A 27,466-nucleotide genomic window follows, 5' to 3' on the forward strand; every position below is an offset into this window, starting at 1 on the left:
GAGGAGTGCAGGCCACGTAGCCCATTTCTAGAGGAGTGCAGGCCACGTAGCCCATTTCTAGAGGAGAGCAGGCCACGTAGCCCATTTCTAGAGGAGAGCAGGCCACGTAGCCCATTTCTACAGGAGAGCAGTTCACGTAGCCCATTTCTAGAGGAGAGCAGGCCACGTAGCCCATTTCTAGAGGAGAGCAGGCCACGTAGCCCATTTCTAGAGGAGAGCAGGCCACGTAGCCTATTGGAGAGCAGGCCACGTAGCCTATTGGAGTGCAGGCCACGTAGCCCATTTCTAGAGGAGAGCAGGCCACGTAGCCCATTTCTAGTGGAGAGCAGGCCACGTAGCCCATTTCTAGTGGAGAGCAGGCCACGTAGCCCATTTCTAGAGGAGAGCAGGCCACGTAGCCCATTTCTAGAGGAGAGCAGGCCACGTAGCCCATTTCTAGAGGAGAGCAGGCCACGTAGCCCATTTCTAGAGGAGAGCAGGCCACGTAGCCCATTTCTAGAGGAGAGCAGGCCACGTAGCCCATTTCTAGAGGAGAGCAGGCCACGTAGCCTATTGGAGAGCAGGCCACGTAGCCTATTGGAGAGCAGGCCACGTAGCCTATTGGAGAGCAGGCCACGTAGCCTATTGGAGAGCAGGCCACGTAGCCTATTGGAGAGCAGGCCACGTAGCCTATTGGAGAGCAGGCCACGTAGCCTATTGGAGAGCAGGCCACGTAGCCCATTTCTAGAGGAGAGCAGGCCACGTAGCCCATTTCTAGAGGAGAGCAGGCCACGTAGCCCATTTCTAGAGGAGAGCAGGCCACGTAGCCCATTTCTAGAGGAGAGCAGGCCACGTAGCCCATTTCTAGAGGAGAGCAGGCCACGTAGCCCATTTCTAGAGGAGAGCAGGCCACGTAGCCCATTTCTAGAGGAGAGCAGGCCACGTAGCCCATTTCTAGAGGAGAGCAGGCCACGTAGCCCATTTCTAGAGGAGAGCAGGCCACGTAGCCCATTTCTAGAGGAGAGCAGGCCACGTAGCCCATTTCTAGAGGAGAGCAGGCCACGTAGCCCATTTCTAGAGGAGAGCAGGCCACGTAGCCTATTGGAGTGCAGGCCACGTAGCCCATTTCTAGAGGAGAGCAGGCCACGTAGCCTATTGGAGAGCAGGCCACGTAGCCTATTGGAGTGCAGGCCACGTAGCCTATTGGAGTGCAGGCCACGTAGCCCATTTCTAGAGGAGAGCAGGCCACGTAGCCCATTTCTAGAGGAGTGCAGGCCACGTAGCCCATTTCTAGAGGAGAGCAGGCCACGTAGCCCATTTCTAGAGGAGAGCAGGCCACGTAGCCCATTTCTAGAGGAGAGCAGGCCACGTAGCCCATTTCTAGAGGAGAGCAGGCCACGTAGCCCATTTCTAGAGGAGAGCAGGCCACGTAGCCCATTTCTAGAGGAGTGCAGGCCACGTAGCCCATTTCTAGAGGAGAGCAGGCCACGTAGCCCATTTCTAGAGGAGAGCAGGCCACGTAGCCCATTTCTAGAGGAGTGCAGGCCACGTAGCCCATTTCTAGAGGAGTGCAGGCCACGTAGCCCATTTCTACAGGAGAGCAGGCCACGTAGCCCATTTCTACAGGAGAGCAGGCCACGTAGCCCATTTCTAGAGGAGAGCAGGCCACGTAGCCCATTTCTAGAGGAGAGCAGGCCACGTAGCCCATTTCTAGAAGAGAGCAGGCCACGTAGCCCATTTCTAGAGGAGAGCAGGCCACGTAGCCCATTTCTAGAGGAGAGCAGGCCACGTAGCCTATTGGAGAGCAGGCCACGTAGCCCATTTCTAGAGGAGTGCAGGCCACGTAGCCCATTTCTAGAGGAGAGCAGGCCACGTAGCCCATTTCTAGAGGAGAGCAGGCCACGTAGCCCATTTCTAGAGGAGAGCAGGCCACGTAGCCCATTTCTAGAGGAGAGCAGGCCACGTAGCCCATTTCTAGAGGAGAGCAGGCCACGTAGCCCATTTCTAGAGGAGAGCAGGCCACGTAGCCCATTTCTAGAGGAGAGCAGGCCACGTAGCCCCTTTCTAGAGGAGAGCAGGCCACGTAGCCCCTTTCTAGAGGAGAGCAGGCCACGTAGCCCCTTTCTAGAGGAGAGCAGGCCACGTAGCCCCTTTCTAGAGGAGAGCAGGCCACGTAGCCCCTTTCTAGAGGAGAGCAGGCCACGTAGCCCCTTTCTAGAGGAGAGCAGGCCACGTAGCCCCTTTCTAGAGGAGAGCAGGCCACGTAGCCCCTTTCTAGAGGAGAGCAGGCCACGTAGCCCCTTTCTAGAGGAGAGCAGGCCACGTAGCCCCTTTCTAGAGGAGAGCAGGCCACGTAGCCCCTTTCTAGAGGAGAGCAGGCCACGTAGCCCATTTCTAGAGGAGAGCAGGCCACGTAGCCCATTTCTAGAGGAGAGCAGGCCACGTAGCCCATTTCTAGAGGAGAGCAGGCCACGTAGCCTATTGGAGTGCAGGCCACGTAGCCTATTGGAGTGCAGGCCACGTAGCCCATTTCTAGAGGAGAGCAGGCCACGTAGCCCATTTCTAGAGGAGAGCAGGCCACGTAGCCCATTTCTAGAGGAGAGCAGGCCACGTAGCCCATTTCTAGAGGAGAGCAGGCCACGTAGCCCATTTCTAGAGGAGTGCAGGCCACGTAGCCCATTTCTAGAGGAGAGCAGGCCACGTAGCCCATTTCTAGAGGAGAGCAGGCCACGTAGCCCATTTCTACAGGAGAGCAGGCCACGTAGCCCATTTCTAGAGGAGAGCAGGCCACGTAGCCCATTTCTAGAGGAGAGCAGGCCACGTAGCCCATTTCTAGAGGAGAGCAGGCCACGTAGCCCATTTCTAGAAGAGAGCAGGCCACGTAGCCCATTTCTAGAGGAGAGCAGGCCACGTAGCCCATTTCTAGAGGAGAGCAGGCCACGTAGCCTATTGGAGAGCAGGCCACGTAGCCTATTGGAGAGCAGGCCACGTAGCCCATTTCTAGAGGAGTGCAGGCCACGTAGCCCATTTCTAGAGGAGAGCAGGCCACGTAGCCCATTTCTAGAGGAGAGCAGGCCACGTAGCCCATTTCTAGAGGAGAGCAGGCCACGTAGCCCATTTCTAGAGGAGAGCAGGCCACGTAGCCCATTTCTAGAGGAGAGCAGGCCACGTAGCCCATTTCTAGAGGAGAGCAGGCCACGTAGCCCATTTCTAGAGGAGAGCAGGCCACGTAGCCCCTTTCTAGAGGAGAGCAGGCCACGTAGCCCCTTTCTAGAGGAGAGCAGGCCACGTAGCCTATTGGAGTGCAGGCCACGTAGCCTATTGGAGTGCAGGCCACGTAGCCCATTTCTAGAGGAGAGCAGGCCACGTAGCCCATTTCTAGAGGAGAGCAGGCCACGTAGCCCATTTCTAGAGGAGTGCAGGCCACGTAGCCCATTTCTAGAGGAGAGCAGGCCACGTAGCCCATTTCTAGAGTAGAGCAGGCCACGTAGCCCATTTCTAGAGGAGAGCAGGCCACGTAGCCCATTTCTAGAGGAGAGCAGGCCACGTAGCCCATTTCTAGAGGAGAGCAGGCCACGTAGCCCATTTCTAGAGGAGAGCAGGCCACGTAGCCCATTTCTACAGGAGAGCAGGCCACGTAGCCCATTTCTACAGGAGAGCAGGCCACGTAGCCCATTTCTACAGGAGAGCAGGCCACGTAGCCCATTTCTAGAGGAGAGCAGGCCACGTAGCCCATTTCTAGAGGAGAGCAGGCCACGTAGCCTATTGGAGAGCAGGCCACGTAGCCTATTGGAGAGCAGGCCACGTAGCCTATTGGAGAGCAGGCCACGTAGCCTATTGGAGTGCAGGCCACGTAGCCCATTTCTAGAGGAGAGCAGGCCACGTAGCCCATTTCTAGTGGAGAGCAGGCCACGTAGCCCATTTCTAGTGGAGAGCAGGCCACGTAGCCCATTTCTAGAGGAGAGCAGGCCACGTAGCCCATTTCTAGAGGAGAGCAGGCCACGTAGCCCATTTCTAGAGGAGAGCAGGCCACGTAGCCCATTTCTAGAGGAGAGCAGGCCACGTAGCCCATTTCTAGAGGAGAGCAGGCCACGTAGCCCATTTCTAGAGGAGAGCAGGCCACGTAGCCCATTTCTAGAGGAGAGCAGGCCACGTAGCCCATTTCTAGAGGAGAGCAGGCCACGTAGCCCCTTTCTAGAGGAGAGCAGGCCACGTAGCCCCTTTCTATAGGAGAGCAGGCCACGTAGCCCCTTTCTAGAGGAGAGCAGGCCACGTAGCCTATTGGAGTGCAGGCCACGTAGCCTATTGGAGTGCAGGCCACGTAGCCCATTTCTAGAGGAGTGCAGGCCACGTAGCCCATTTCTAGAGGAGAGCAGGCCACGTAGCCCATTTATAGAGGAGAGCAGGCCACGTAGCCCATTTCTAGAGGAGAGCAGGCCACGTAGCCCATTTCTAGAGGAGAGCAGGCCACGTAGCCCATTTCTAGAGGAGAGCAGGCCACGTAGCCCATTTCTAGAGGAGAGCAGGCTACGTAGCCCATTTCTACAGGAGAGCAGGCCACGTAGCCCATTTCTAGAGGAGAGCAGGCCACGTAGCCCATTTCTACAGGAGAGCAGGCCACGTAGCCCATTTCTAGAGGAGAGCAGGCCACGTAGCCCATTTCTAGAGGAGAGCAGGCCACGTAGCCTATTGGAGAGCAGGCCACGTAGCCTATTGGAGAGCAGGCCACGTAGCCTATTGGAGAGCAGGCCACGTAGCCTAATGGAGTGCAGGCCACGTAGCCCATTTCTAGAGGAGAGCAGGCCACGTAGCCCATTTCTAGTGGAGAGCAGGCCACGTAGCCCATTTCTAGTGGAGAGCAGGCCACGTAGCCCATTTCTAGAGGAGAGCAGGCCACGTAGCCCATTTCTAGAGGAGAGCAGGCCACGTAGCCCATTTCTAGAGGAGAGCAGGCCACGTAGCCCATTTCTAGAGGAGAGCAGGCCACGTAGCCCATTTCTAGAGGAGAGCAGGCCACGTAGCCCATTTCTAGAGGAGAGCAGGCCACGTAGCCCATTTCTAGAGGAGAGCAGGCCACGTAGCCCATTTCTAGAGGAGAGCAGGCCACGTAGCCCATTTCTAGAGGAGAGCAGGCCACGTAGCCCATTTCTAGAGGAGAGCAGGCCACGTAGCCCATTTCTAGAGGAGAGCAGGCCACGTAGCCCATTTCTAGAGGAGAGCAGGCCACGTAGCCCATTTCTAGAGGAGAGCAGGCCACGTAGCCCATTTCTAGAGGAGAGCAGGCCACGTAGCCCATTTCTAGAGGAGAGCAGGCCACGTAGCCTATTGGAGTGCAGGCCACGTTGCCTATTGGAGTGCAGGCCACGTAGCCCATTTCTAGAGGAGAGCAGGCCACGTAGCCCATTTCTAGAGGAGAGCAGGCCACGTAGCCCATTTCTAGAGGAGAGCAGGCCACGTAGCCCATTTCTAGAGGAGAGCAGGCCACGTAGCCTATTGGAGAGCAGGCCACGTAGCCTATTGGAGAGCAGGCCACGTAGCCCATTTCTAGAGGAGAGCAGGCCACGTAGCCCATTTCTAGAGGAGAGCAGGCCACGTAGCCCATTTCTAGAGGAGAGCAGGCCACGTAGCCCATTTCTAGAGGAGAGCAGGCCACGTAGCCCATTTCTAGAGGAGAGCAGGCCACGTAGCCCATTTCTAGAGGAGAGCAGGCCACGTAGCCTATTGGAGAGCAGGCCACGTAGCCTATTGGAGAGCAGGCCACGTAGCCTATTGGAGAGCAGGCCACGTAGCCTATTGGAGAGCAGGCCACGTAGCCTATTGGAGAGCAGGCCACGTAGCCTATTGGAGAGCAGGCCACGTAGCCTATTGGAGAGCAGGCCACGTAGCCTATTGGAGAGCAGGCCACGTAGCCCATTGGAGAGCAGGCCACGTAGCCCATTGGAGAGCAGGCCACGTAGCCCATTGGAGAGCAGGCCACGTAGCCCATTGGAGAGCAGGCCACGTAGCCCATTGGAGAGCAGGCCACGTAGCCCATTGGAGAGCAGGCCACGTAGCCCATTGGAGAGCAGGCCACGTAGCCCATTGGAGAGCAGGCCACGTAGCCCATTGGAGAGCAGGCCACGTAGCCCATTGGAGAGCAGGCCACGTAGCCCATTTCTAGAGGAGAGCAGGCCACGTAGCCCATTTCTAGTGGAGAGCAGGCCACGTAGCCCATTTCTAGTGGAGAGCAGGCCACGTAGCCCATTTCTAGAGGAGTGCAGGCCACGTAGCCCATTTCTAGAGGAGAGCAGGCCACGTAGCCCATTTCTAGAGGAGAGCAGGCAACGTAGCCCATTTCTAGAGGAGAGCAGGCCACGTAGCCCATTTCTAGAGGAGAGCAGGCCACGTAGCCCATTTCTACAGGAGAGCAGGCCACGTAGCCCATTTCTACAGGAGAGCAGGCCACGTAGCCCATTTCTACAGGAGAGCAGGCCACGTAGCCCATTTCTAGAGGAGAGCAGGCCACGTAGCCCATTTCTAGAGGAGAGCAGGCCACGTAGCCCATTTCTAGAGGAGAGCAGGCCACGTAGCCTATTGGAGAGCAGGCCACGTAGCCTATTGGAGAGCAGGCCACGTAGCCTATTGGAGTGCAGGCCACGTAGCCCATTTCTAGAGGAGAGCAGGCCACGTAGCCCATTTCTAGTGGAGAGCAGGCCACGTAGCCCATTTCTAGTGGAGAGCAGGCCACGTAGCCCATTTCTAGAGGAGAGCAGGCCACGTAGCCCATTTCTAGAGGAGAGCAGGCCACGTAGCCCATTTCTAGAGGATAGCAGGCCACGTAGCCCATTTCTAGAGGAGAGCAGGCCACGTAGCCCATTTCTAGAGGAGAGCAGGCCACGTAGCCCATTTCTAGAGGAGAGCAGGCCACGTAGCCCATTTCTAGAGGAGAGCAGGCCACGTAGCCCATTTCTAGAGGAGAGCAGGCCACGTAGTCCATTTCTAGAGGAGAGCAGGCCACGTAGTCCATTTCTAGAGGAGAGCAGGCCACGTAGCCCATTTCTAGAGGAGAGCAGGCCACGTAGCCCATTTCTAGAGGAGTGCAGGCCACGTAGCCCATTTCTAGAGGAGAGCAGGCCACGTAGCCCATTTCTAGAGGAGAGCAGGCCACGTAGCCTATTGGAGTGCAGGCCACGTAGCCTATTGGAGTGCAGGCCACGTAGCCCATTTCTAGAGGAGAGCAGGCCACGTAGCCCATTTCTAGAGGAGTGCAGGCCACGTAGCCCATTTCTAGAGGAGAGCAGGCCACGTAGCCCATTTCTAGAGGAGAGCAGGCCACGTAGCCCATTTCTAGAGGAGAGCAGGCCACGTAGCCCATTTCTAGAGGAGAGCAGGCCACGTAGCCCATTTCTAGAGGAGAGCAGGCCACGTAGCCCATTTCTAGAGGAGAGCAGGCCACGTAGCCCATTTCTACAGGAGAGCAGGCCACGTAGCCCATTTCTACAGGAGAGCAGGCCACGTAGCCCATTTCTACAGGAGAGCAGGCCACGTAGCCCATTTCTAGAGGAGAGCAGGCCACGTAGCACATTTCTAGAGGAGAGCAGGCCACGTAGCCCATTTCTAGAGGAGAGCAGGCCACGTAGCCCATTTCTAGAGGAGAGCAGGCCACGTAGCCCATTTCTAGAGGAGAGCAGGCCACGTAGCCCATTTCTAGAGGAGAGCAGGCCACGTAGCCCATTTCTAGAGGAGAGCAGGCCACGTAGCCCATTTCTAGAGGAGAGCAGGCCACGTAGCCCATTTCTAGAGGAGAGCAGGCCACGTAGCCCATTTCTAGAGGAGAGCAGGCCACGTAGCCCATTTCTAGAGGAGAGCAGGCCACGTAGCCCATTTCTAGAGGAGAGCAGGCCACGTAGCCCATTTCTAGAGGAGAGCAGGCCACGTAGCCCATTTCTAGAAGAGAGCAGGCCACGTAGCCCATTTCTAGAGGAGAGCAGGCCACGTAGCCCATTTCTAGAGGAGAGCAGGCCACGTAGCCCATTTCTAGAAGAGAGCAGGCCACGTAGCCCATTTCTAGAGGAGAGCAGGCCACGTAGCCTATTGGAGAGCAGGCCACGTAGCCTATTGGAGAGCAGGCCACGTAGCCTATTGGAGAGCAGGCCACGTAGCCCATTTCTAGAGGAGAGCAGGCCACGTAGCCCATTTCTAGAGGAGAGCAGGCCACGTAGCCCATTTCTAGAGGAGAGCAGGCCACGTAGCCCATTTCTAGAGGAGAGCAGGCCACGTAGCCCATTTCTAGAGGAGAGCAGGCCACGTAGCCTATTGGAGAGCAGGCCACGTAGCCTATTGGAGAGCAGGCCACGTAGCCTATTGGAGAGCAGGCCACGTAGCCTATTGGAGAGCAGGCCACGTAGCCTATTGGAGAGCAGGCCACGTAGCCTATTGGAGAGCAGGCCACGTAGACTATTGGAGAGCAGGCCACGTAGCCTATTGGAGAGCAGGCCACGTAGCCTATTGGAGAGCAGGCCACGTAGCCCATTGGAGAGCAGGCCACGTAGCCCATTGGAGAGCAGGCCACGTAGCCCATTGGAGAGCAGGCCACGTAGCCCATTGGAGAGCAGGCCACGTAGCCCATTGGAGAGCAGGCCACGTAGCCCATTGGAGAGCAGGCCACGTAGCCCATTGGAGAGCAGGCCACGTAGCCCATTGGAGAGCAGGCCACGTAGCCCATTGGAGAGCAGGCCACGTAGCCCATTGGAGAGCAGGCCACGTAGCCCATTTCTAGAGGAGAGCAGGCCACGTAGCCCATTGGAGAGCAGGCCACGTAGCCCATTTCTAGAGGAGAGCAGGCCACGTAGCCCATTTCTAGTGGAGAGCAGGCCACGTAGCCCATTTCTAGTGGAGAGCAGGCCACGTAGCCCATTTCTAGAGGAGAGCAGGCCACGTAGCCCATTTCTAGTGGAGAGCAGGCCACGTAGCCCATTTCTAGTGGAGAGCAGGCCACGTAGCCCATTTCTAGAGGAGAGCAGGCCACGTAGCCCATTTCTAGTGGAGAGCAGGCCACGTAGCCCATTTCTAGTGGAGAGCAGGCCACGTAGCCCCTTTCTAGAGGAGAGCAGGCCACGTAGCCCATTTCTAGAGGAGAGCAGGCCACGTAGCCCATTTCTAGAGGAGAGCAGGCCACGTAGCCCATTTCTAGAGGAGAGCAGGCCACGTAGCCCATTTCTAGAGGAGAGCAGGCCACGTAGCCCCTTTCTAGTGGAGAGCAGGCCACGTAGCCCATTTCTAGAGGAGAGCAGGCCACGTAGCCCCTTTCTAGTGGAGAGCAGGCCACGTAGCCCATTTCTAGAGGAGAGCAGGCCACGTAGCCCATTTCTAGAGGAGAGCAGGCCACGTAGCCCATTTCTAGAGGAGAGCAGGCCACGTAGCCCATTTCTAGAGGAGAGCAGGCCACGTAGCCCATTTCTAGAGGAGAGCAGGCCACGTAGCCCATTTCTAGAGGAGAGCAGGCCACGTAGCCCATTTCTAGAGGAGAGCAGGCCACGTAGCCCATTTCTAGAGGAGAGCAGGCCACGTTGCCCATTTCTATTGGAGAGCAGGCCACGTAGCCCATTTCTAGAGGAGAGCAGGCCACGTAGCCCATTTCTAGAGGAGAGCAGGCCACGTAGCCCATTTCTAGAGGAGAGCAGGCCACGTAGCCCATTTCTAGAGGAGAGCAGGCCACGTAGCCCATTTCTAGAGGAGAGCAGGCCACGTAGCCCATTTCTAGAGGAGAGCAGGCCACGTAGCCCATTTCTAGAGGAGAGCAGGCCACGTAGCCCATTTCTAGAGGAGAGCAGGCCACGTAGCCCATTTCTAGAGGAGAGCAGGCCACGTAGCCCATTTCTACAGGAGAGCAGGCCACGTAGCCCATTTCTACAGGAGAGCAGGCCACGTAGCCCATTTCTAGAGGAGAGCAGGCCACGTAGCCTATTGGAGAGCAGGCCACTTAGCCTATTGGAGAGCAGGCCACGTAGCCTATTGGAGTGCAGGCCACGTAGCCCATTTCTAGAGGAGAGCAGGCCACGTAGCCCATTTCTAGTGGAGAGCAGGCCACGTAGCCCATTTCTAGAGGAGAGCAGGCCACGTAGCCCATTTCTAGAGGAGAGCAGGCCACGTAGCCCATTTCTAGAGGAGAGCAGGCCACGTAGCCCATTTCTAGAGGAGAGCAGGCCACGTAGCCCATTTCTAGAGGAGAGCAGGCCACGTAGCCCATTTCTAGAGGAGAGCAGGCCACGTAGCCCATTTCTAGAGGAGAGCAGGCCACGTAGCCCATTTCTAGAGGAGAGCAGGCCACGTAGCCCATTTCTACAGGAGAGCAGGCCACGTAGCCCATTTCTAGAGGAGAGCAGGCCACGTAGCCTATTGGAGAGCAGGCCACGTAGCCTATTGGAGAGCAGGCCACGTAGCCTATTGGAGTGCAGGCCACGTAGCCCATTTCTAGAGGAGAGCAGGCCACGTAGCCCATTTCTAGTGGAGAGCAGGCCACGTAGCCCATTTCTAGTGGAGAGCAGGCCACGTAGCCCATTTCTAGAGGAGAGCAGGCCACGTAGCCCATTTCTAGAGGAGAGCAGGCCACGTAGCCCATTTCTAGAGGAGAGCAGGCCACGTAGCCCATTTCTAGAGGAGAGCAGGCCACGTAGCCCATTTCTAGAGGAGAGCAGGCCACGTAGCCCATTTCTAGAGGAGAGCAGGCCACGTAGCCCATTTCTAGAGGAGAGCAGGCCACGTAGCCCATTTCTAGAGGAGAGCAGGCCACGTAGCCCATTTCTAGAGGAGAGCAGGCCACGTAGCCCATTTCTAGAGGAGAGCAGGCTACGTAGCCCATTTCTAGAGGAGAGCAGGCCACGTAGCCCATTTCTAGAGGAGAGCAGGCCACGTAGCCTATTGGAGAGCAGGCCACGTAGCCTATTGGAGAGCAGGCCACGTAGCCTATTGGAGAGCAGGCCACGTAGCCTATTGGAGAGCAGGCCACGTAGCCTATTGGAGAGCAGGCCACGTAGCCTATTGGAGAGCAGGCCACGTAGCCTATTGGAGAGCAGGCCACGTAGCCCATTTCTAGAGGAGAGCAGGCCACGTAGCCCATTTCTAGAGGAGAGCAGGCCACGTAGCCCATTTCTAGAGGAGAGCAGGCCACGTAGCCCATTTCTAGAGGAGAGCAGGCCACGTAGCCCATTTCTAGAGGAGAGCAGGCCACGTAGTCCATTTCTAGAGGAGAGCAGGCCACGTAGTCCATTTCTAGAGGAGAGCAGGCCACGTAGTCCATTTCTAGAGGAGAGCAGGCCACGTAGCCCATTTCTAGAGGAGAGCAGGCCACGTAGCCCATTTCTAGAGGAGTGCAGGCCACGTAGCCCATTTCTAGAGGAGAGCAGGCCACGTAGCCCATTTCTAGAGGAGAGCAGGCCACGTAGCCTATTGGAGTGCAGGCCACGTAGCCTATTGGAGTGCAGGCCACGTAGCCCATTTCTAGAGGAGAGCAGGCCACGTAGCCCATTTCTAGAGGAGTGCAGGCCACGTAGCCCATTTCTAGAGGAGAGCAGGCCACGTATTCCATTTCTAGAGGAGAGCAGGCCACGTAGCCCATTTCTAGAGGAGAGCAGGCCACGTAGCCCATTTCTAGAGGAGAGCAGGCCACGTAGCCCATTTCTAGAGGAGAGCAGGCCACGTAGCCCATTTCTAGAGGAGAGCAGGCCACGTAGCCCATTTCTAGAGGAGAGCAGGCCACGTAGCCCATTTCTAGAGGAGAGCAGGCCACGTAGCCCATTTCTACAGGAGAGCAGGCCACGTAGCCCATTTCTACAGGAGAGCAGGCCACGTAGCCCATTTCTACAGGAGAGCAGGCCACGTAGCCCATTTCTAGAGGAGAGCAGGCCACGTAGCCCATTTCTAGAGGAGAGCAGGCCACGTAGCCCATTTCTAGAGGAGAGCAGGCCACGTAGCCCATTTCTAGAGGAGAGCAGGCTACGTAGCCCATTTCTAGAGGAGAGCAGGCCACGTAGCCCATTTCTAGAGGAGAGCAGGCCACGTAGCCTATTGGAGAGCAGGCCACGTAGCCTATTGGAGAGCAGGCCACGTAGCCTATTGGAGAGCAGGCCACGTAGCCTATTGGAGAGCAGGCCACGTAGCCTATTGGAGAGCAGGCCACGTAGCCTATTGGAGAGCAGGCCACGTAGCCTATTGGAGAGCAGGCCACGTAGCCCATTTCTACAGGAGAGCAGGCCACGTAGCCCATTTCTACAGGAGAGCAGGCCACGTAGCCCATTTCTAGAGGAGAGCAGGCCACGTAGCCCATTTCTAGAGGAGAGCAGGCCACGTAGCCCATTTCTAGAGGAGAGCAGGCCACGTAGCCCATTTCTAGAGGAGAGCAGGCCACGTAGCCCATTTCTACAGGAGAGCAGGCCACGTAGCCCATTTCTACAGGAGAGCAGGCCACGTAGCCCATTTCTAGAGGAGAGCAGGCCACGTAGCCTATTGGAGAGCAGGCCACTTAGCCTATTGGAGAGCAGGCCACGTAGCCTATTGGAGTGCAGGCCACGTAGCCCATTTCTAGAGGAGAGCAGGCCACGTAGCCCATTTCTAGTGGAGAGCAGGCCACGTAGCCCATTTCTAGAGGAGAGCAGGCCACGTAGCCCATTTCTAGAGGAGAGCAGGCCACGTAGCCCATTTCTAGAGGAGAGCAGGCCACGTAGCCCATTTCTAGAGGAGAGCAGGCCACGTAGCCCATTTCTAGAGGAGAGCAGGCCACGTAGCCCATTTCTAGAGGAGAGCAGGCCACGTAGCCCATTTCTAGAGGAGAGCAGGCCACGTAGCCCATTTCTAGAGGAGAGCAGGCCACGTAGCCCATTTCTACAGGAGAGCAGGCCACGTAGCCCATTTCTAGAGGAGAGCAGGCCACGTAGCCTATTGGAGAGCAGGCCACGTAGCCTATTGGAGAGCAGGCCACGTAGCCTATTGGAGTGCAGGCCACGTAGCCCATTTCTAGAGGAGAGCAGGCCACGTAGCCCATTTCTAGTGGAGAGCAGGCCACGTAGCCCATTTCTAGTGGAGAGCAGGCCACGTAGCCCATTTCTAGAGGAGAGCAGGCCACGTAGCCCATTTCTAGAGGAGAGCAGGCCACGTAGCCCATTTCTAGAGGAGAGCAGGCCACGTAGCCCATTTCTAGAGGAGAGCAGGCCACGTAGCCCATTTCTAGAGGAGAGCAGGCCACGTAGCCCATTTCTAGAGGAGAGCAGGCCACGTAGCCCATTTCTAGAGGAGAGCAGGCCACGTAGCCCATTTCTAGAGGAGAGCAGGCCACGTAGCCCATTTCTAGAGGAGAGCAGGCTACGTAGCCCATTTCTAGAGGAGAGCAGGCCACGTAGCCCATTTCTAGAGGAGAGCAGGCCACGTAGCCTATTGGAGAGCAGGCCACGTAGCCTATTGGAGAGCAGGCCACGTAGCCTATTGGAGAGCAGGCCACGTAGCCTATTGGAGAGCAGGCCACGTAGCCTATTGGAGAGCAGGCCACGTAGCCTATTGGAGAGCAGGCCACGTAGCCTATTGGAGAGCAGGCCACGTAGCCTATTGGAGAGCAGGCCACGTAGCCCATTTCTAGAGGAGAGCAGGCCACGTAGCCCATTTCTAGAGGAGAGCAGGCCACGTAGCCCATTTCTAGAGGAGAGCAGGCCACGTAGCCCATTTCTAGAGGAGAGCAGGCCACGTAGCCCATTTCTAGAGGAGAGCAGGCCACGTAGTCCATTTCTAGAGGAGAGCAGGCCACGTAGTCCATTTCTAGAGGAGAGCAGGCCACGTAGTCCATTTCTAGAGGAGAGCAGGCCACGTAGCCCATTTCTAGAGGAGAGCAGGCCACGTAGCCCATTTCTAGAGGAGTGCAGGCCACGTAGCCCATTTCTAGAGGAGAGCAGGCCACGTAGCCCATTTCTAGAGGAGAGCAGGCCACGTAGCCCATTTCTAGAGGAGAGCAGGCCACGTAGCCCATTTCTAGAGGAGAGCAGGCCACGTAGCCCATTTCTACAGGAGAGCAGGCCACGTAGCCCATTTCTACAGGAGAGCAGGCCACGTAGCCCATTTCTACAGGAGAGCAGGCCACGTAGCCCATTTCTAGAGGAGAGCAGGCCACGTAGCCCATTTCTAGAGGAGAGCAGGCCACGTAGCCCATTTCTAGAGGAGAGCAGGCCACGTAGCCCATTTCTAGAGGAGAGCAGGCTACGTAGCCCATTTCTAGAGGAGAGCAGGCCACGTAGCCCATTTCTAGAGGAGAGCAGGCCACGTAGCCTATTGGAGAGCAGGCCACGTAGCCTATTGGAGAGCAGGCCACGTAGCCTATTGGAGAGCAGGCCACGTAGCCTATTGGAGAGCAGGCCACGTAGCCTATTGGAGAGCAGGCCACGTAGCCTATTGGAGAGCAGGCCACGTAGCCTATTGGAGAGCAGGCCACGTAGCCCATTTCTACAGGAGAGCAGGCCACGTAGCCCATTTCTACAGGAGAGCAGGCCACGTAGCCCATTTCTAGAGGAGAGCAGGCCACGTAGCCTATTGGAGAGCAGGCCACGTAGCCTATTGGAGAGCAGGCCACGTAGCCTATTGGAGTGCAGGCCACGTAGCCCATTTCTAGAGGAGAGCAGGCCACGTAGCCCATTTCTAGTGGAGAGCAGGCCACGTAGCCCATTTCTAGTGGAGAGCAGGCCACGTAGCCCATTTCTAGAGGAGAGCAGGCCACGTAGCCCATTTCTAGAGGAGAGCAGGCCACGTAGCCCATTTCTAGAGGAGAGCAGGCCACGTAGCCCATTTCTAGAGGAGAGCAGGCCACGTAGCCCATTTCTAGAGGAGAGCAGGCCACGTAGCCCATTTCTAGAGGAGAGCAGGCTACGTAGCCCATTTCTAGAGGAGAGCAGGCCACGTAGCCCATTTCTAGAGGAGAGCAGGCCACGTAGCCTATTGGAGAGCAGGCCACGTAGCCTATTGGAGAGCAGGCCACGTAGCCTATTGGAGAGCAGGCCACGTAGCCTATTGGAGAGCAGGCCACGTAGCCTATTGGAGAGCAGGCCACGTAGCCTATTGGAGAGCAGGCCACGTAGCCTATTGGAGAGCAGGCCACGTAGCCCATTTCTAGAGAGCAGGCCACGTAGCCCATTTCTAGAGGAGAGCAGGCCACGTAGCCCATTTCTAGAGGAGAGCAGGCCACGTAGCCCATTTCTAGAGGAGAGCAGGCCACGTAGCCCATTTCTAGAGGAGAGCAGGCCACGTAGCCCATTTCTAGAGGAGAGCAGGCCACGTAGTCCATTTCTAGAGGAGAGCAGGCCACGTAGTCCATTTCTAGAGGAGAGCAGGCCACGTAGCCCATTTCTAGAGGAGAGCAGGCCACGTAGCCCATTTCTAGAGGAGAGCAGGCCACGTAGCCTATTGGAGTGCAGGCCACGTAGCCTATTGGAGTGCAGGCCACGTAGCCCATTTCTAGAGGAGAGCAGGCCACGTAGCCTATTGGAGTGCAGGCCACGTAGCCTATTGGAGAGCAGGCCACGTAGCCCATTTCTAGAGGAGAGCAGGCCACGTAGCCCATTTCTAGAGGAGAGCAGGCCACGTAGCCCATTTCTAGAGGAGAGCAGGCCACGTAGCCCATTTCTAGAGGAGAGCAGGCCACGTAGCCCATTTCTACAGGAGAGCAGGCCACGTAGCCCATTTCTACAGGAGAGCAGGCCACGTAGCCCATTTCTACAGGAGAGCAGGCCACGTAGCCCATTTCTAGAGGAGAGCAGGCCACGTAGCCCATTTCTAGAGGAGAGCAGGCCACGTAGCCCATTTCTAGAGGAGAGCAGGCCACGTAGCCCATTTCTAGAGGAGAGCAGGCCACGTAGCCCATTTCTAGAGGAGAGCAGGCTACGTAGCCCATTTCTAGAGGAGAGCAGGCCACGTAGCCCATTTCTAGAGGAGAGCAGGCCACGTAGCCTATTGGAGAGCAGGCCACGTAGCCTATTGGAGAGCAGGCCACGTAGCCTATTGGAGAGCAGGCCACGTAGCCTATTGGAGAGCAGGCCACGTAGCCTATTGGAGAGCAGGCCACGTAGCCTATTGGAGAGCAGTACACGTAGCCTATTGGAGAGCAGGCCACGTAGCCCATTTCTAGAGGAGAGCAGGCCACGTAGCCCATTTCTAGAGGAGAGCAGGCCACGTAGCCCATTTCTAGAGGAGAGCAGGCCACGTAGCCCATTTCTAGAGGAGAGCAGGCCACGTAGCCCATTTCTAGAGGAGAGCAGGCCACGTAGCCCATTTCTAGAGGAGAGCAGGCCACGTAGCCCATTTCTAGAGGAGAGCAGGCCACGTAGCCCATTTCTAGAGGAGAGCAGGCCACGTAGCCCATTTCTAGAGGAGAGCAGGCCACGTAGCCCATTTCTAGAGGAGAGCAGGCCACGTAGCCCATTTCTAGAGGAGAGCAGGCCACGTAGCCTATTGGAGAGCAGGCCACGTAGCCTATTGGAGAGCAGGCCACGTAGCCTATTGGAGAGCAGGCCACGTAGCCTATTGGAGAGCAGGCCACGTAGCCTATTGGAGAGCAGGCCACGTAGCCTATTGGAGAGCAGGCCACGTAGCCTATTGGAGAGCAGGCCACGTAGCCCATTTCTAGAGGAGAGCAGGCCACGTAGCCCATTTCTAGAGGAGAGCAGGCCACGTAGCCCATTTCTAGAGGAGAGCAGGCCACGTAGCCCATTTCTAGAGGAGAGCAGGCCACGTAGCCCATTTCTAGAGGAGAGCAGGCCACGTAGCCCATTTCTAGAGGAGAGCAGGCCACGTAGCCCATTTCTAGAGGAGAGCAGGCCACGTAGCCCATTTCTAGAGGAGAGCAGGCCACGTAGCCCATTTCTAGAGGAGAGCAGGCCACGTAGCCCATTTCTAGAGGAGAGCAGGCCACGTAGCCCATTTCTAGAGGAGAGCAGGCCACGTAGCCCATTTCTAGAGGAGAGCAGGCCACGTAGCCCATTTCTAGAGGAGAGCAGGCCACGTAGCCCATTTCTAGAGGAGAGCAGGCCACGTAGCCCATTTCTAGAGGAGAGCAGGCCACGTAGCCCATTTCTAGAGGAGAGCAGGCCACGTAGCCCATTTCTAGAGGAGAGCAGGCCACGTAGCCCATTTCTAGAGGAGAGCAGGCCACGTAGCCCATTTCTAGAGGAGAGCAGGCCACGTAGCCCATTTCTAGAGGAGAGCAGGCCACGTAGCCCATTTCTAGAGGAGAGCAGGCCACGTAGCCCATTTCTAGAGGAGAGCAGGCCACGTAGCCCATTTCTAGAGGAGAGCAGGCCACGTAGCATATTTCTAGACTCACTGACAAGCTCTTATTACTCACAACCAGAATGACAGAGACAAAGGACACACACTGAACTCTGATACACACGTACACACACACACACACACACACACACACACACACACACACACACACACACACACACACACACACACACACACACACACACACGGAACTCGGACACACACACATGGAACTCCAACATAACCCGGGAAATATGAGGAAAGGAAACCAGACATTGAATGAAATTAACAGATCTTCTGCCTCATCTCGTATGTCTAGTGTTGCAATATACGGTAAGTGGATAGAATGATGAAATAAGAGCAATTATTGTAGGATTCGATTAAATATAGATTTACCACATTGTTTTAACCGTACTAAAATCCAATTAGCATACCAAAAAAAAATCACGGGGAAAATGTGTGAGTTTAAACTAGAGAGAGCTGTTTATGTCATTGGATGCATCTCAGGCCACTGGACAAAATAAGGGGTTGAAACATGTAATAATCATGAAGGAAATGAATAAATCCTGACCTTTTTTTTATTTCTCTCAGGCCTGATTTCACACCAGTTTCCTCTGAACCAGTTGATGTTGAAATGTGTCTGTTACTTGAACTCTGTGACGCATTTATTTGGGATGAAATTTCTGAGGCTTGTGTTTTTAAATGGATTTATTCTCTGCGGAAGAGGTAACTCTGGGTCTTTCTTTCCTGTGGCGGTCCTCATGAGAGCCCCTCTTACCTTGTCACAGCACAACTGATTGGCTCAAACGCATTAAGAAGGAAAGAAATCCCACAAATTATCTTTTAACAAGGCACACCTGTTAACTGAAATGCATTCCAGGTGACTACTTCATGAAGCTGGTTGAGAGAATGCCAAGAGTGTGCAAAGCTTTCAAGGCAAAGGGTGGCTACTTTGAAGAATCTAAAATAGAAAATATATGTTGGATTCTTTAACACCTTTTTGGTTACTACATGATTCCATATGTGTTATTTCATAGTGTTGATGTCTTCACTATTATTCTACAATGGAGAAAATAGTAAAACATTAAGAAAAACTCCTGAATGAGTAGGTGTGTCCAAACTTTTGACTGGTACTGTACATGTAGGTATGGGTTAAGGGACTAGACAATCAGCATAGATAATAAACAGATTAGAAGCAGCGTGTTTGTGTGTGTGTGTGTGTGTGTGTGTGTGTGTGTGTGTGTGTGTGTGTGTGTGTGCATAGAGGTTAATGTGCAGAATTTAGTGGAACTAAAATGGCGTGTGTATTTTTGTTAATCGTCATCTTATCACACGCCACAGCATACAGACAGAGCCTAGTCTTATCACACGCCACAGCATACAGACAGAGCCTAGTCTTATCACACGCCACAGCATACAGACAGAGCCTAGTTTGATCTGAATATCACCTCACCTCGTTGCTGCTGTGGCTCCCTCACCTCGTTGCTGCTGCGGCTCCCTCACCTCGTTGTTGCTGTGGCTCCTTCACCTCGTTGCTGCTGTGGCTCCCTCACCTCGTTGCTGCTGTGGCTCCCTCACCTCGTTGCTGCTGTGGCTCCTTCCGCTCGTTGCTGCTGTGGCCTCTCACCTCGTTGCTGCTGTGGCTCCTTCCGCTCGTTGCTGCTGTGGCTCCCTCACCTCGTTGCTGCTGTGGCTCCCTCACCTCGTTGCTGCTGCGGCTCCCTCGCCTCGTTGCTGCTGCGGCTCCCTCACCTCGTTGCTACTGTGGCTCCCTCGCCTCGTTGCTGCTGTGGCTCCCTCACCTCGTTGCTGCTGTGGCTCCCTCACCTCGTTGCTACTGTGGCTCCCTCACCTCGTTGCTGCTGTGGCTCCCTCACCTCGTTGCTGCTGTGGCTCCCTCACCTCGTTGCTGCTGTGGCTCCCTCACCTCGTTGCTGCTGGAGTGAAACGCAGTTTTATATTTAAGCCCAGTCATTTCGCAACAATTCTAAATGCAGTTCTCATTAGTGAACGTCGCAAACCCTTGGATATCTGCACCGAACCCTAGCCTAACTCATGAATCACCAATATACAAATTGGCTTAATTATTTATTTACTAACTAAATAATCACACAGAATTATACATAACAAACAAACAGTAGATATTTGGATTACTACATGATACAAAGAAAAAGTCCCTAGCGGACGAAGCCGATATAACGGCTTGGTAGACAAAGGAAAGGGGTGGGGACTGAAAGAGCTGGAAAGACGATATGGATTCACTAAACACATTTGAGAATTATATTCATTGAAATGCTAATCCTTTGCACATGAATGGCCGCTCATTCGAGAATAATTGCAATGTATATATTTACGCCCGTATGTTGTTGTTGTCTTCTCTGTTGGAATCGCCGGTCCGTCTGCTGGACAGTCAGTTCATCAGAGAGTCTCTGGTGAACTTCCCCAGAAGTCACAATGTCCTTCATGGTTGTAACTTTCTCCGCGGCTCTGGATAGTGTCTGTTGTAATGGATATGTCAGGCGTACAGATGGTCGTTGCATAGAATTGATGCTTCCGCGGTCGTCGGTATTCTCGTCCTAGACTTACGTAATTTCCAGCTGCGGACTAGTAATTATACGTCTAGGATTTGCTCTTATTCTGTGGTGAGCGATAGTCTCAGAGTTTAATATTTTCCAGCCATGTAGCCAAAACTACAGCTGTTTGTTCTCCGTGGCCTATAGAATTGTAGCCATTCCAACATCGGGACTCCATCCCGGCGTTCAGACTTAATGTACATTTTGTAGGAAGTGGGTTTTATACTCTGGGGAAAAAAGGGGCGGTTCTATGACACCTGATGTTATGTCTGGCCTCACGGGGGGCGTGGCCACGTAAAGTTTTAACTAGTCAATCTTAAAAAGTATCTTGTTTACTCTAATATGTGTGTATTAGATGGATGTGTGTGTGTGTGTGTGTGTGTGTGTGTGTGTATTAGATGGATGTGTGTGTGTGTGTATTAGATGGATGTGTGTGTGTGTGTATTAGATGGATGTGTGTGTGTGTGTGTGTGTGTGTATTAGATGGATGTGTGTGTGTATTAGATGGATGTGTGTGTGTGTGTGTGTGTGTGTGTGTATTAGATGGATGTGTGTGTGTGTGTGTGTGTGTGTGTGTGTGTGTGTGTGTGTGTGTGTGTATATTAGATGGATGTGTGTGTGTATTAGATGGATGTGTGTGTGTGTGTGTGTATTAGATGGATGTGTGTGTGTGTGTGTGTGTGTGTGTGTGTGTGTATTAGATGGATGTGTGTGTGTATTAGATGGATGTGTGTGTGTGTGTATTAGATGGATGTGTGTGTGTGTATTAGATGGATGTGTGTGTGTGTGTATTAGATGGATGTGTGTGTGTGTGTATTAGATGGATGTGTGTGTGTGTGTGTGTGTGTATTAGATGGATGTGTGTGTATTAGATGGATGTGTGTGTGTATTAGATGGATGTGTGTGTGTGTGTGTGTATTAGATGTTTGTGTGTGTGTATTAGATGGATGTGTGTGTGTGTGTGTATTAGATGGATGTGTGTGTGTTGGATGGATGTTTGTGTGTGTGTGTATTAGATGGATGTGTGTGTGTATTAGATGGATGTGTGTGTGTATTAGATGGATGTGTGTGTGTTAGATGGATGTGTGTGTGTGTATTAGATGGATGTGTGTGTGTATAAGATGGATGTGTGTGTGTGTGTATAAGATGGATGTGGGTGTGTGTGTGTGTGTGTGTGTGTGTGTGTGTGTGTGTGTGTGTGTGTGTGTGTGTGTGTGTTAGATGGGTGTGTGTGTATTAGATGTTTGTGTCTGTCCGTCCGTATTAGATGGATGTGTTTGTGTGTATAAGATGGATGTGTGTGTGTGTATAAGATGGATGTGTGTGTGTGTGTGTTAGATGGATGTGTGTGTGTGTGTGTTAGATGGGTGTGTGTGTGTGTGTGTGTGTGTGTGTGTGTGTGTATTAGATGTTTGTGTCTGTCCGTCCGTATTAGATGGATGTGTTTGTGTGTGTGTGTGTGTGTATTAGATGGGTGTGTTTGTCTGTGTGTGTATTAGATGTGTGTGTATTAGATGGGTGTGTTTGTCTGTGTGTGTATTAGATGTGTGTGTATTAGATGGATGTGTGTGTGTGTATTAGATGTTGTCATGATCACTGTCCTGTGTGCCCCCTTAGTAACACTTGATCATCTTCTTCTTCCTCATCCTCCATTCTTTCTTCTACCTCCTCTACTTCCTCCTCCTCCTCAGGGCCGATGAGATTGAAATGGTGATGACCGATCTAGAGAGAGCCAATCAGGTTAGTCTCCACCCCTCTAGGGCCTTGGTGATTATTTGATAACATAAACTGGGTGGTTCGATCCCTGAATGCTGATTGGCTGACAGCTGCGGTATATCAGATCCATTTATTTTGACTCTTCTAATTGTGTTGATAACCAGTTTATAATAGCAGTAATGCACCTCAGGGGTTTGTGGTACACTATATATACAAAGTATGCGGACACCAATTCAAATGACTGTATTCGGCTGTTTCAGCCACACCCGTTACTGAGCACACAGCCATGCAATCTCCATAGACAAACATTGGCAGTAGAATGGCTCGTACTGAAGAGCTCAGTGACTTTCAACGTGACGCTTCCAACAAGTCAGTTTGTCAACTTCCTGCCCTGCTAGAGCTGCCCCGATTTAACTATAAGTGCTGTTATTGTGAAGTGGAAACGTCTTGGAGCAACAACGGCTCAGCTGTGAAGTGGTAGGCCACGCAAGCTCACAGAACGGGACCGCCGAGGTGCTGAAGCACGTAGCACATAAACATTCTGTCCTCGGTTGCAAAGCTCACTACCGAGTTCCAAACTGCCTCTGGAAGCAACGTCAGCACAAGAACGATTCGTCGGGAGCTTCATGAAATGGGTTTCCGTGTCCGAGCAGCCGCACACAAGCCTAAGATCACCATGTGTAATGCCAAGGGTCTGCTGGAGTGGTGTAAAGCTCACCGCCATTGGACTCTGGAGCAGTGGAAACGCGTTCTCTGGAGTGATGAATCATGCTTCACCATCTGGCAGTCTGACGGACAAATCTGAGTTAGGCAGATGCCATGAGATCACTACCTGCCCGAATGCATAGTGCCAAGTGTAAAGTTTGGTGGAGGAGCAATAATGGCCTGGGGCTGTTTTTTATGGTTTGGGCCCCTTAGTTCCAGTGAAGGGAAATCTTAACGCTACAGCATACAATGACATTCTGCACGATTTTGTGCCTCCAACTTTGTTGCAACAGTTTGTGGAAGGCCTTTTCCTGTTTCAGCATGACAAAAATGGTTTGTCGAGATTGGTGTGGAAGAACATGACTGGACATGACTGACCTCAACCCCATCAAACACCTTTGGGATGAATTGGAACACCGACTGTGAGCCAGGCCTAATCGCCCAACATCAGTGCCTGACCTCACTAATGCGCTTGTGGCTGAATGGAAGCAAGTCCCCGCAGCAATGTTCCAACATCTAGTGAAAGCCTTCCCAGAAGAGTGGAGGCTGTTATAGCAGCAATGTTCCAACATCTAGCGGAAAGCCTTCCCAGAAGAGTAGAGGCTGTTATAGCAGCAATGTTCCAACATCTAGCGGAAAGCATTCCCAGAAGAGTGGAGGCTGTTATAGCAGCAATGTTCCAACATCTAGTGGAAAGCCTTCCCAGAAGAGTGGAGGCTGTTATAGCAGCAATGTTTCAACATCTAGTGGAAAGCCTTCCCAGAAGAGTGGAGGCTGTTACAGCAGCAATGTTCCAACATCTACTGGAAAGCCTTCCCAGAAGAGTGGAGGCTGTTATAGCAGCAATGTTTCAACATCTAGTGGAAAGCCTTCCCAGAAGAGTGGAGGCTGTTATAGCAGCAATGTTCCAACATCTAGTGGAAAGCCTTCCCAGAAGAGTGGAGGCTGTTATAGCAGCAATGTTCCAACATCTAGTGGAAAGCCTTCCCAGAAGAGTGGAGGCTGTTATAGCAGCAATGTTCCAACATCTAGTGGAAAGCCTTCCCAGAAGAGTGGAGGCTGTTATAGCAGCAATGTTCCAACATCTAGTGGAAAGCCTTCCCAGAAGAGTGGAGGCTGTTATAGCAGCAATGTTCCAACATCTAGTGGAAAGCCTTCCCAGAAGAGTGGAGGCTGTTATAGCAGCAATGTTCCAACATCTAGTGGAAAGCCTTCCCAGAAGAGTGGAGGCTGTTATAGCAGCAATGTTCCAACATCTACTGGAAAGCCTTCCCAGAAGAGTGGAGGCTGTTATAGCAGCAATGTTCCAACATCTAGTGGAAAGCCTTCCCAGAAGAGTGGAGGCTGTTATAGCAGCAATGTTCCAACATCTAGTGGAAAGCCTTCCCAGAAGAGTGGAGGCTGTTATAGCAACAATGTTCCAACATCTAGTGGAAAGCCTTCCCAGAAGAGTGGAGGCTGTTATAGCAGCAATGTTCCAACATCTAGTGAAAGCCTTCCCAGAAGAGTGGAGGCTGTTATAGCAGCAATGTTCCAACATCTAGTGGAAAGCCTTCCCAGAAGAGTGGAGGCTGTTATAGCAGCAATGTTCCAACATCTAGTGGAAAGCCTTCCCAGAAGAGTGGAGGCTGTTATAGCAGCAACGAGGGGACCAACTCCATATTAATGCCCGTGATTTTGGATTGAGATGTTCGACGAGCAGGTGTCCACATACTTTTGGTCATGTAGTGTATGTGGCCAATATACCACGGCTAAGGGCTGTATCCAGGCACTCCGCGCTGTGTTGTGCTTAAGAACAACCCTTAGCCGTGGTACATAGGCCATATACCACACCCCCTCAGGCCTTATTGCTTAAATGTAACTATGATATATATTCTGTGTGTTCGGTTAATACTAGCCCCTGGGTTAATACTAGCCCCCCCTGGGTTAATACTAGCCCCCCCTGGGTTAATACTAGCCCCCCCTGGGTTATTACTAGCCCCTGGGTTATTACTAGCCCCTGGGTTAATACTAGCCCCTGGGTTATTACTAGCCCCCCTGAGTTATTACTAGCCCCTGGGTTATTACTAGCCCCCCTGGGTTATTACTAGCCCCCCTGGGTTATTACTAGCCCCTGGGTTATTACTAGCCCCTGGGTTATTACTAGCCCTTGGGTTAATACTAGCCCCCCATGGGTTAATACTAGCCCCTGGGTTAATACTAGCCCCTGGGTTAATACTAGCCCCTGGGTTATTACTAGCCCCTGGGTAATTACTAGCCCCTGGGTTATTACTAGCCCCTGGGTTATTACTAGCCCCCCTGGGTTATTACTAGCCCCTGGGTTATTACTAGCCCCTGGGTTATTACTAGCCCCTGGGTTATTACTAGCCCCTGGGTTATTACTAGCCCCCCTGGGTTATTACTAGCCCCTGGGTTAATACTAGCCCCTGGGTTAATAATAGCCCCTGGGTTATTACTAGCCCCCCTGGGTTATTACTAGCCCCCCTGGGTTATTACTAGCCCCCCTGGGTTAATACTATCCCCTGGGTTAATACTAGCCCCTGGGTTAATAATAGCCCCTGGGTTAATAATAGCCCCTGGGTTAATACTAGCCCCCCTGGGTTAATACTAGCCTCCTGGGTTAATACTATCCCCTGGGTTAATACTAGCCCCCCCTGGGTTGTTACTAGCCCCACGGGGATATTACTAGCCCTTGGGTTGTTACTAGCCCCCCCCCCCTGGGTTATTACTAGCCCCTGGGTTAATACTAGCCCCTGGGTTAATACTAGCCCCTGGGTTGTTACTAGCCCCCCCCTGGGTTATTACTAGCCCCTGGGTTAATACTAGCCCCTGGGTTAATACTAGCCCCTGGGTTGTTACTAGCCCCCCCCTGGGTTATTACTAGCCCCTGGGTTATTACTAGCCCCTGGGTTAATACTAGCCCCTGGGTTAATACTAGCCCCTGGGTTAATACTGGCCCCCCTGGGTTATTACTAGCCCTTGGGTTAATACTAGCCCCCCTGGGTTAATACTAGCCCCCTGGGTTAATACTGGCCCCCTTGGGTTAATACTAGCCCTTGGGTTAATACTAGCCCCTGGGTTAATACTGGCACCCCTGGGTTGTTACTAGCCCCCCTGGGTTAATACTAGCCTCCTGGGTTAATACTAGCCCCCCTGGGTTAATACTAGCCTCCCAGGGTTAATACTAGCCCCCCTGGGTTAATACTAGCCCCTGGGTTAATACTAGCCCCCCTGGGTTAATACTAGCCCCCCTGGGTTAATACTAGCCGCCCTGGGTTAATACTAGCCCCCCTGGGTTAATACTAGCCCCCCTGGGTTAATACTAGCTCCCCTGGGTTGTTACTAGCCCCGCTGGGTTAATACTAGCCCCCCTGGGTTGTTACTAGCCCCGCTGGGTTAATACTAGCCCCGCTGGGTTAATACTAGCCCCGCTGGGTTAATACTAACCCCTGGGTTAATACTAGCCCCCCTGGGTTAATACTGCCCCCCCTGGGTTGTTACTAGCCCCGCTGGGTTAATACTAGCCCCGCTGGGTTAATACTAGCCGCTGGGTTAATAATAGCCCCTGGGTTGTTACTATCCCCGCTGGGTTGTTACTAGCCCCGTAGGTTGTTACTAGCCCCCCATGCGTTATTACTAGCCCCCCTGGGTTGTTACTAGCCCCCCATGGGTTGTTACTAGCCCCGTAGGTTGTTACTAGCCCCCCCTGGGTTGTTACTAGCCCCCCCTGGGTTGTTACTAGCCCCCCCTGGGTTGTTACTAGCCCCGCTGGGTTGTTACTAGCCCCCCCTGGGTTGTTACTACCCCCCCCCTGGGTTGTTACTAGCCCCCCATGGGTTGTTACTAGCCCCCCTGGGTTGTTACTAGCCCCCTGGGTTGTTACTAGCCCCCTGGGTTGTTACTAGCCCCCCCTGGGTTATTACTAGCCCCCCCTGGGTTGTTACTAGCCCCCCCTGGGTTGTTACTAGCCCCCCCTGGGTTGTTACTAGCCCCCCCTGGGTTGTTACTAGCCCCCCCTGGGTTGTTACTAGCCCCCCCTGGGTTGTTACTAGCCCCCCCTGGGTTGTTACTAGCCCCCCCTGGGTTGTTACTAGCCCCCCCTGGGTTGTTACTAGCCCCCGCTGGGTTATTACTTGCCCCCCCTGGGTTGTTACTAGCCCCCCCTGGGTTGTTACTATTCCCCATGGGTTATTACTAGCCCCCCCTGGGTTATTACTAGCCCCCCCTGGGTTGTTACTAGCCCCCCCTGGGTTGTTACTAGCCCCCTGGGTTGTTACTAGCCCCCCTGGGTTGTTACTAGCCCCCCTGGGTTGTTACTAGCCCCCTGGGTTGTTACTAGCCCCCCTGGGTTGTTACTAGCCCCCCATGGGTTGTTACTAGCCCCCCCTGGGTTGTTACTAGCCCCCCTGGGTTGTTACTAGCCCCCCTGGGTTGTTACTAGCCCCCCCTGGGTTGTTACTAGCCCCCCCCTGGGTTGTTACTAGCCCCCCTGGGTTGTTACTAGCCCCCCCTGGGTTGTTACTAGCCCCCCTGGGTTGTTACTAGCCCCCCCCTGGGTTGTTACTAGCCCCCCCCCTGGGCTGTTACTAGTCCCCCCTGGGTTGTTACTAGCCCCCGCTGGGTTGTTACTAGCCCCGCTGGGTTGTTACTAGCCCCCTGGGTTGTTACTAGCCCCCCCTGGGTTGTTACTAGCACCCCCTGGGTTGTTACTAGCCCCCCCCTGGGTTGTTACTAGCCCCCCCTGGGTTGTTACTAGCCCCCCCTGGGTTGTTACTAGCCCCCCCTGGGTTGTTACTAGCCCCCCCTGGGTTGTTACTAGCCCCCCTGGGTTGTTACTAGCCCCCCTGGGTTGTTACTAGCCCCCCCTGGGTTGTTACTAGCCCCCCCTGGGTTGTTACTAGCCCCCCCTGGGTTGTTACTAGCCCCCCCTGGGTTGTTACTAGCCCCCCCTGGGTTGTTACTAGCCCCCCCCTGGGTTGTTACTAGCCCCCCCCCCCCTGGGTTGTTACTAGCCCCCCCCCCCTGGGTTGTTACTAGCCCCCCTGGGTTGTTACTAGCCCCCCTGGGTTGTTACTAGCCCCCCTGGGTTGTTACTAGCCCCCCCTGGGTTGTTACTAGCCCCCCCTGGGTTATTACTAGCCCCCCTGGGTTGTTACTAACACCCCTTGGGTTGTTACTAGCCCCCTGGGTTGTTACTAGCCCCCCCTGGGTTGTTACTA

General features: G+C 54.0%; 1 protein-coding gene across 1 annotated transcript in view; it reads left to right on the plus strand.

Annotated features, from left to right (window-relative positions):
• LOC129832505 (homeobox protein cut-like 1) overlaps positions 1-27,466 on the plus strand; it is a 152,118-nt gene that overhangs the window by 87,965 nt on the left and 36,687 nt on the right. Inside the window, exon 7 of the mRNA XM_055896628.1 lies at positions 21,518-21,566. Coding sequence (XP_055752603.1) covers positions 21,518-21,566 — 49 coding nt within the window. The remainder of the gene's footprint in view (positions 1-21,517; positions 21,567-27,466) is intronic.

The sequence above is a fragment of the Salvelinus fontinalis genome, chromosome 33, assembly GCF_029448725.1.
Source record: "Salvelinus fontinalis isolate EN_2023a chromosome 33, ASM2944872v1, whole genome shotgun sequence".
NCBI lineage: Eukaryota > Metazoa > Chordata > Actinopteri > Salmoniformes > Salmonidae > Salvelinus > Salvelinus fontinalis.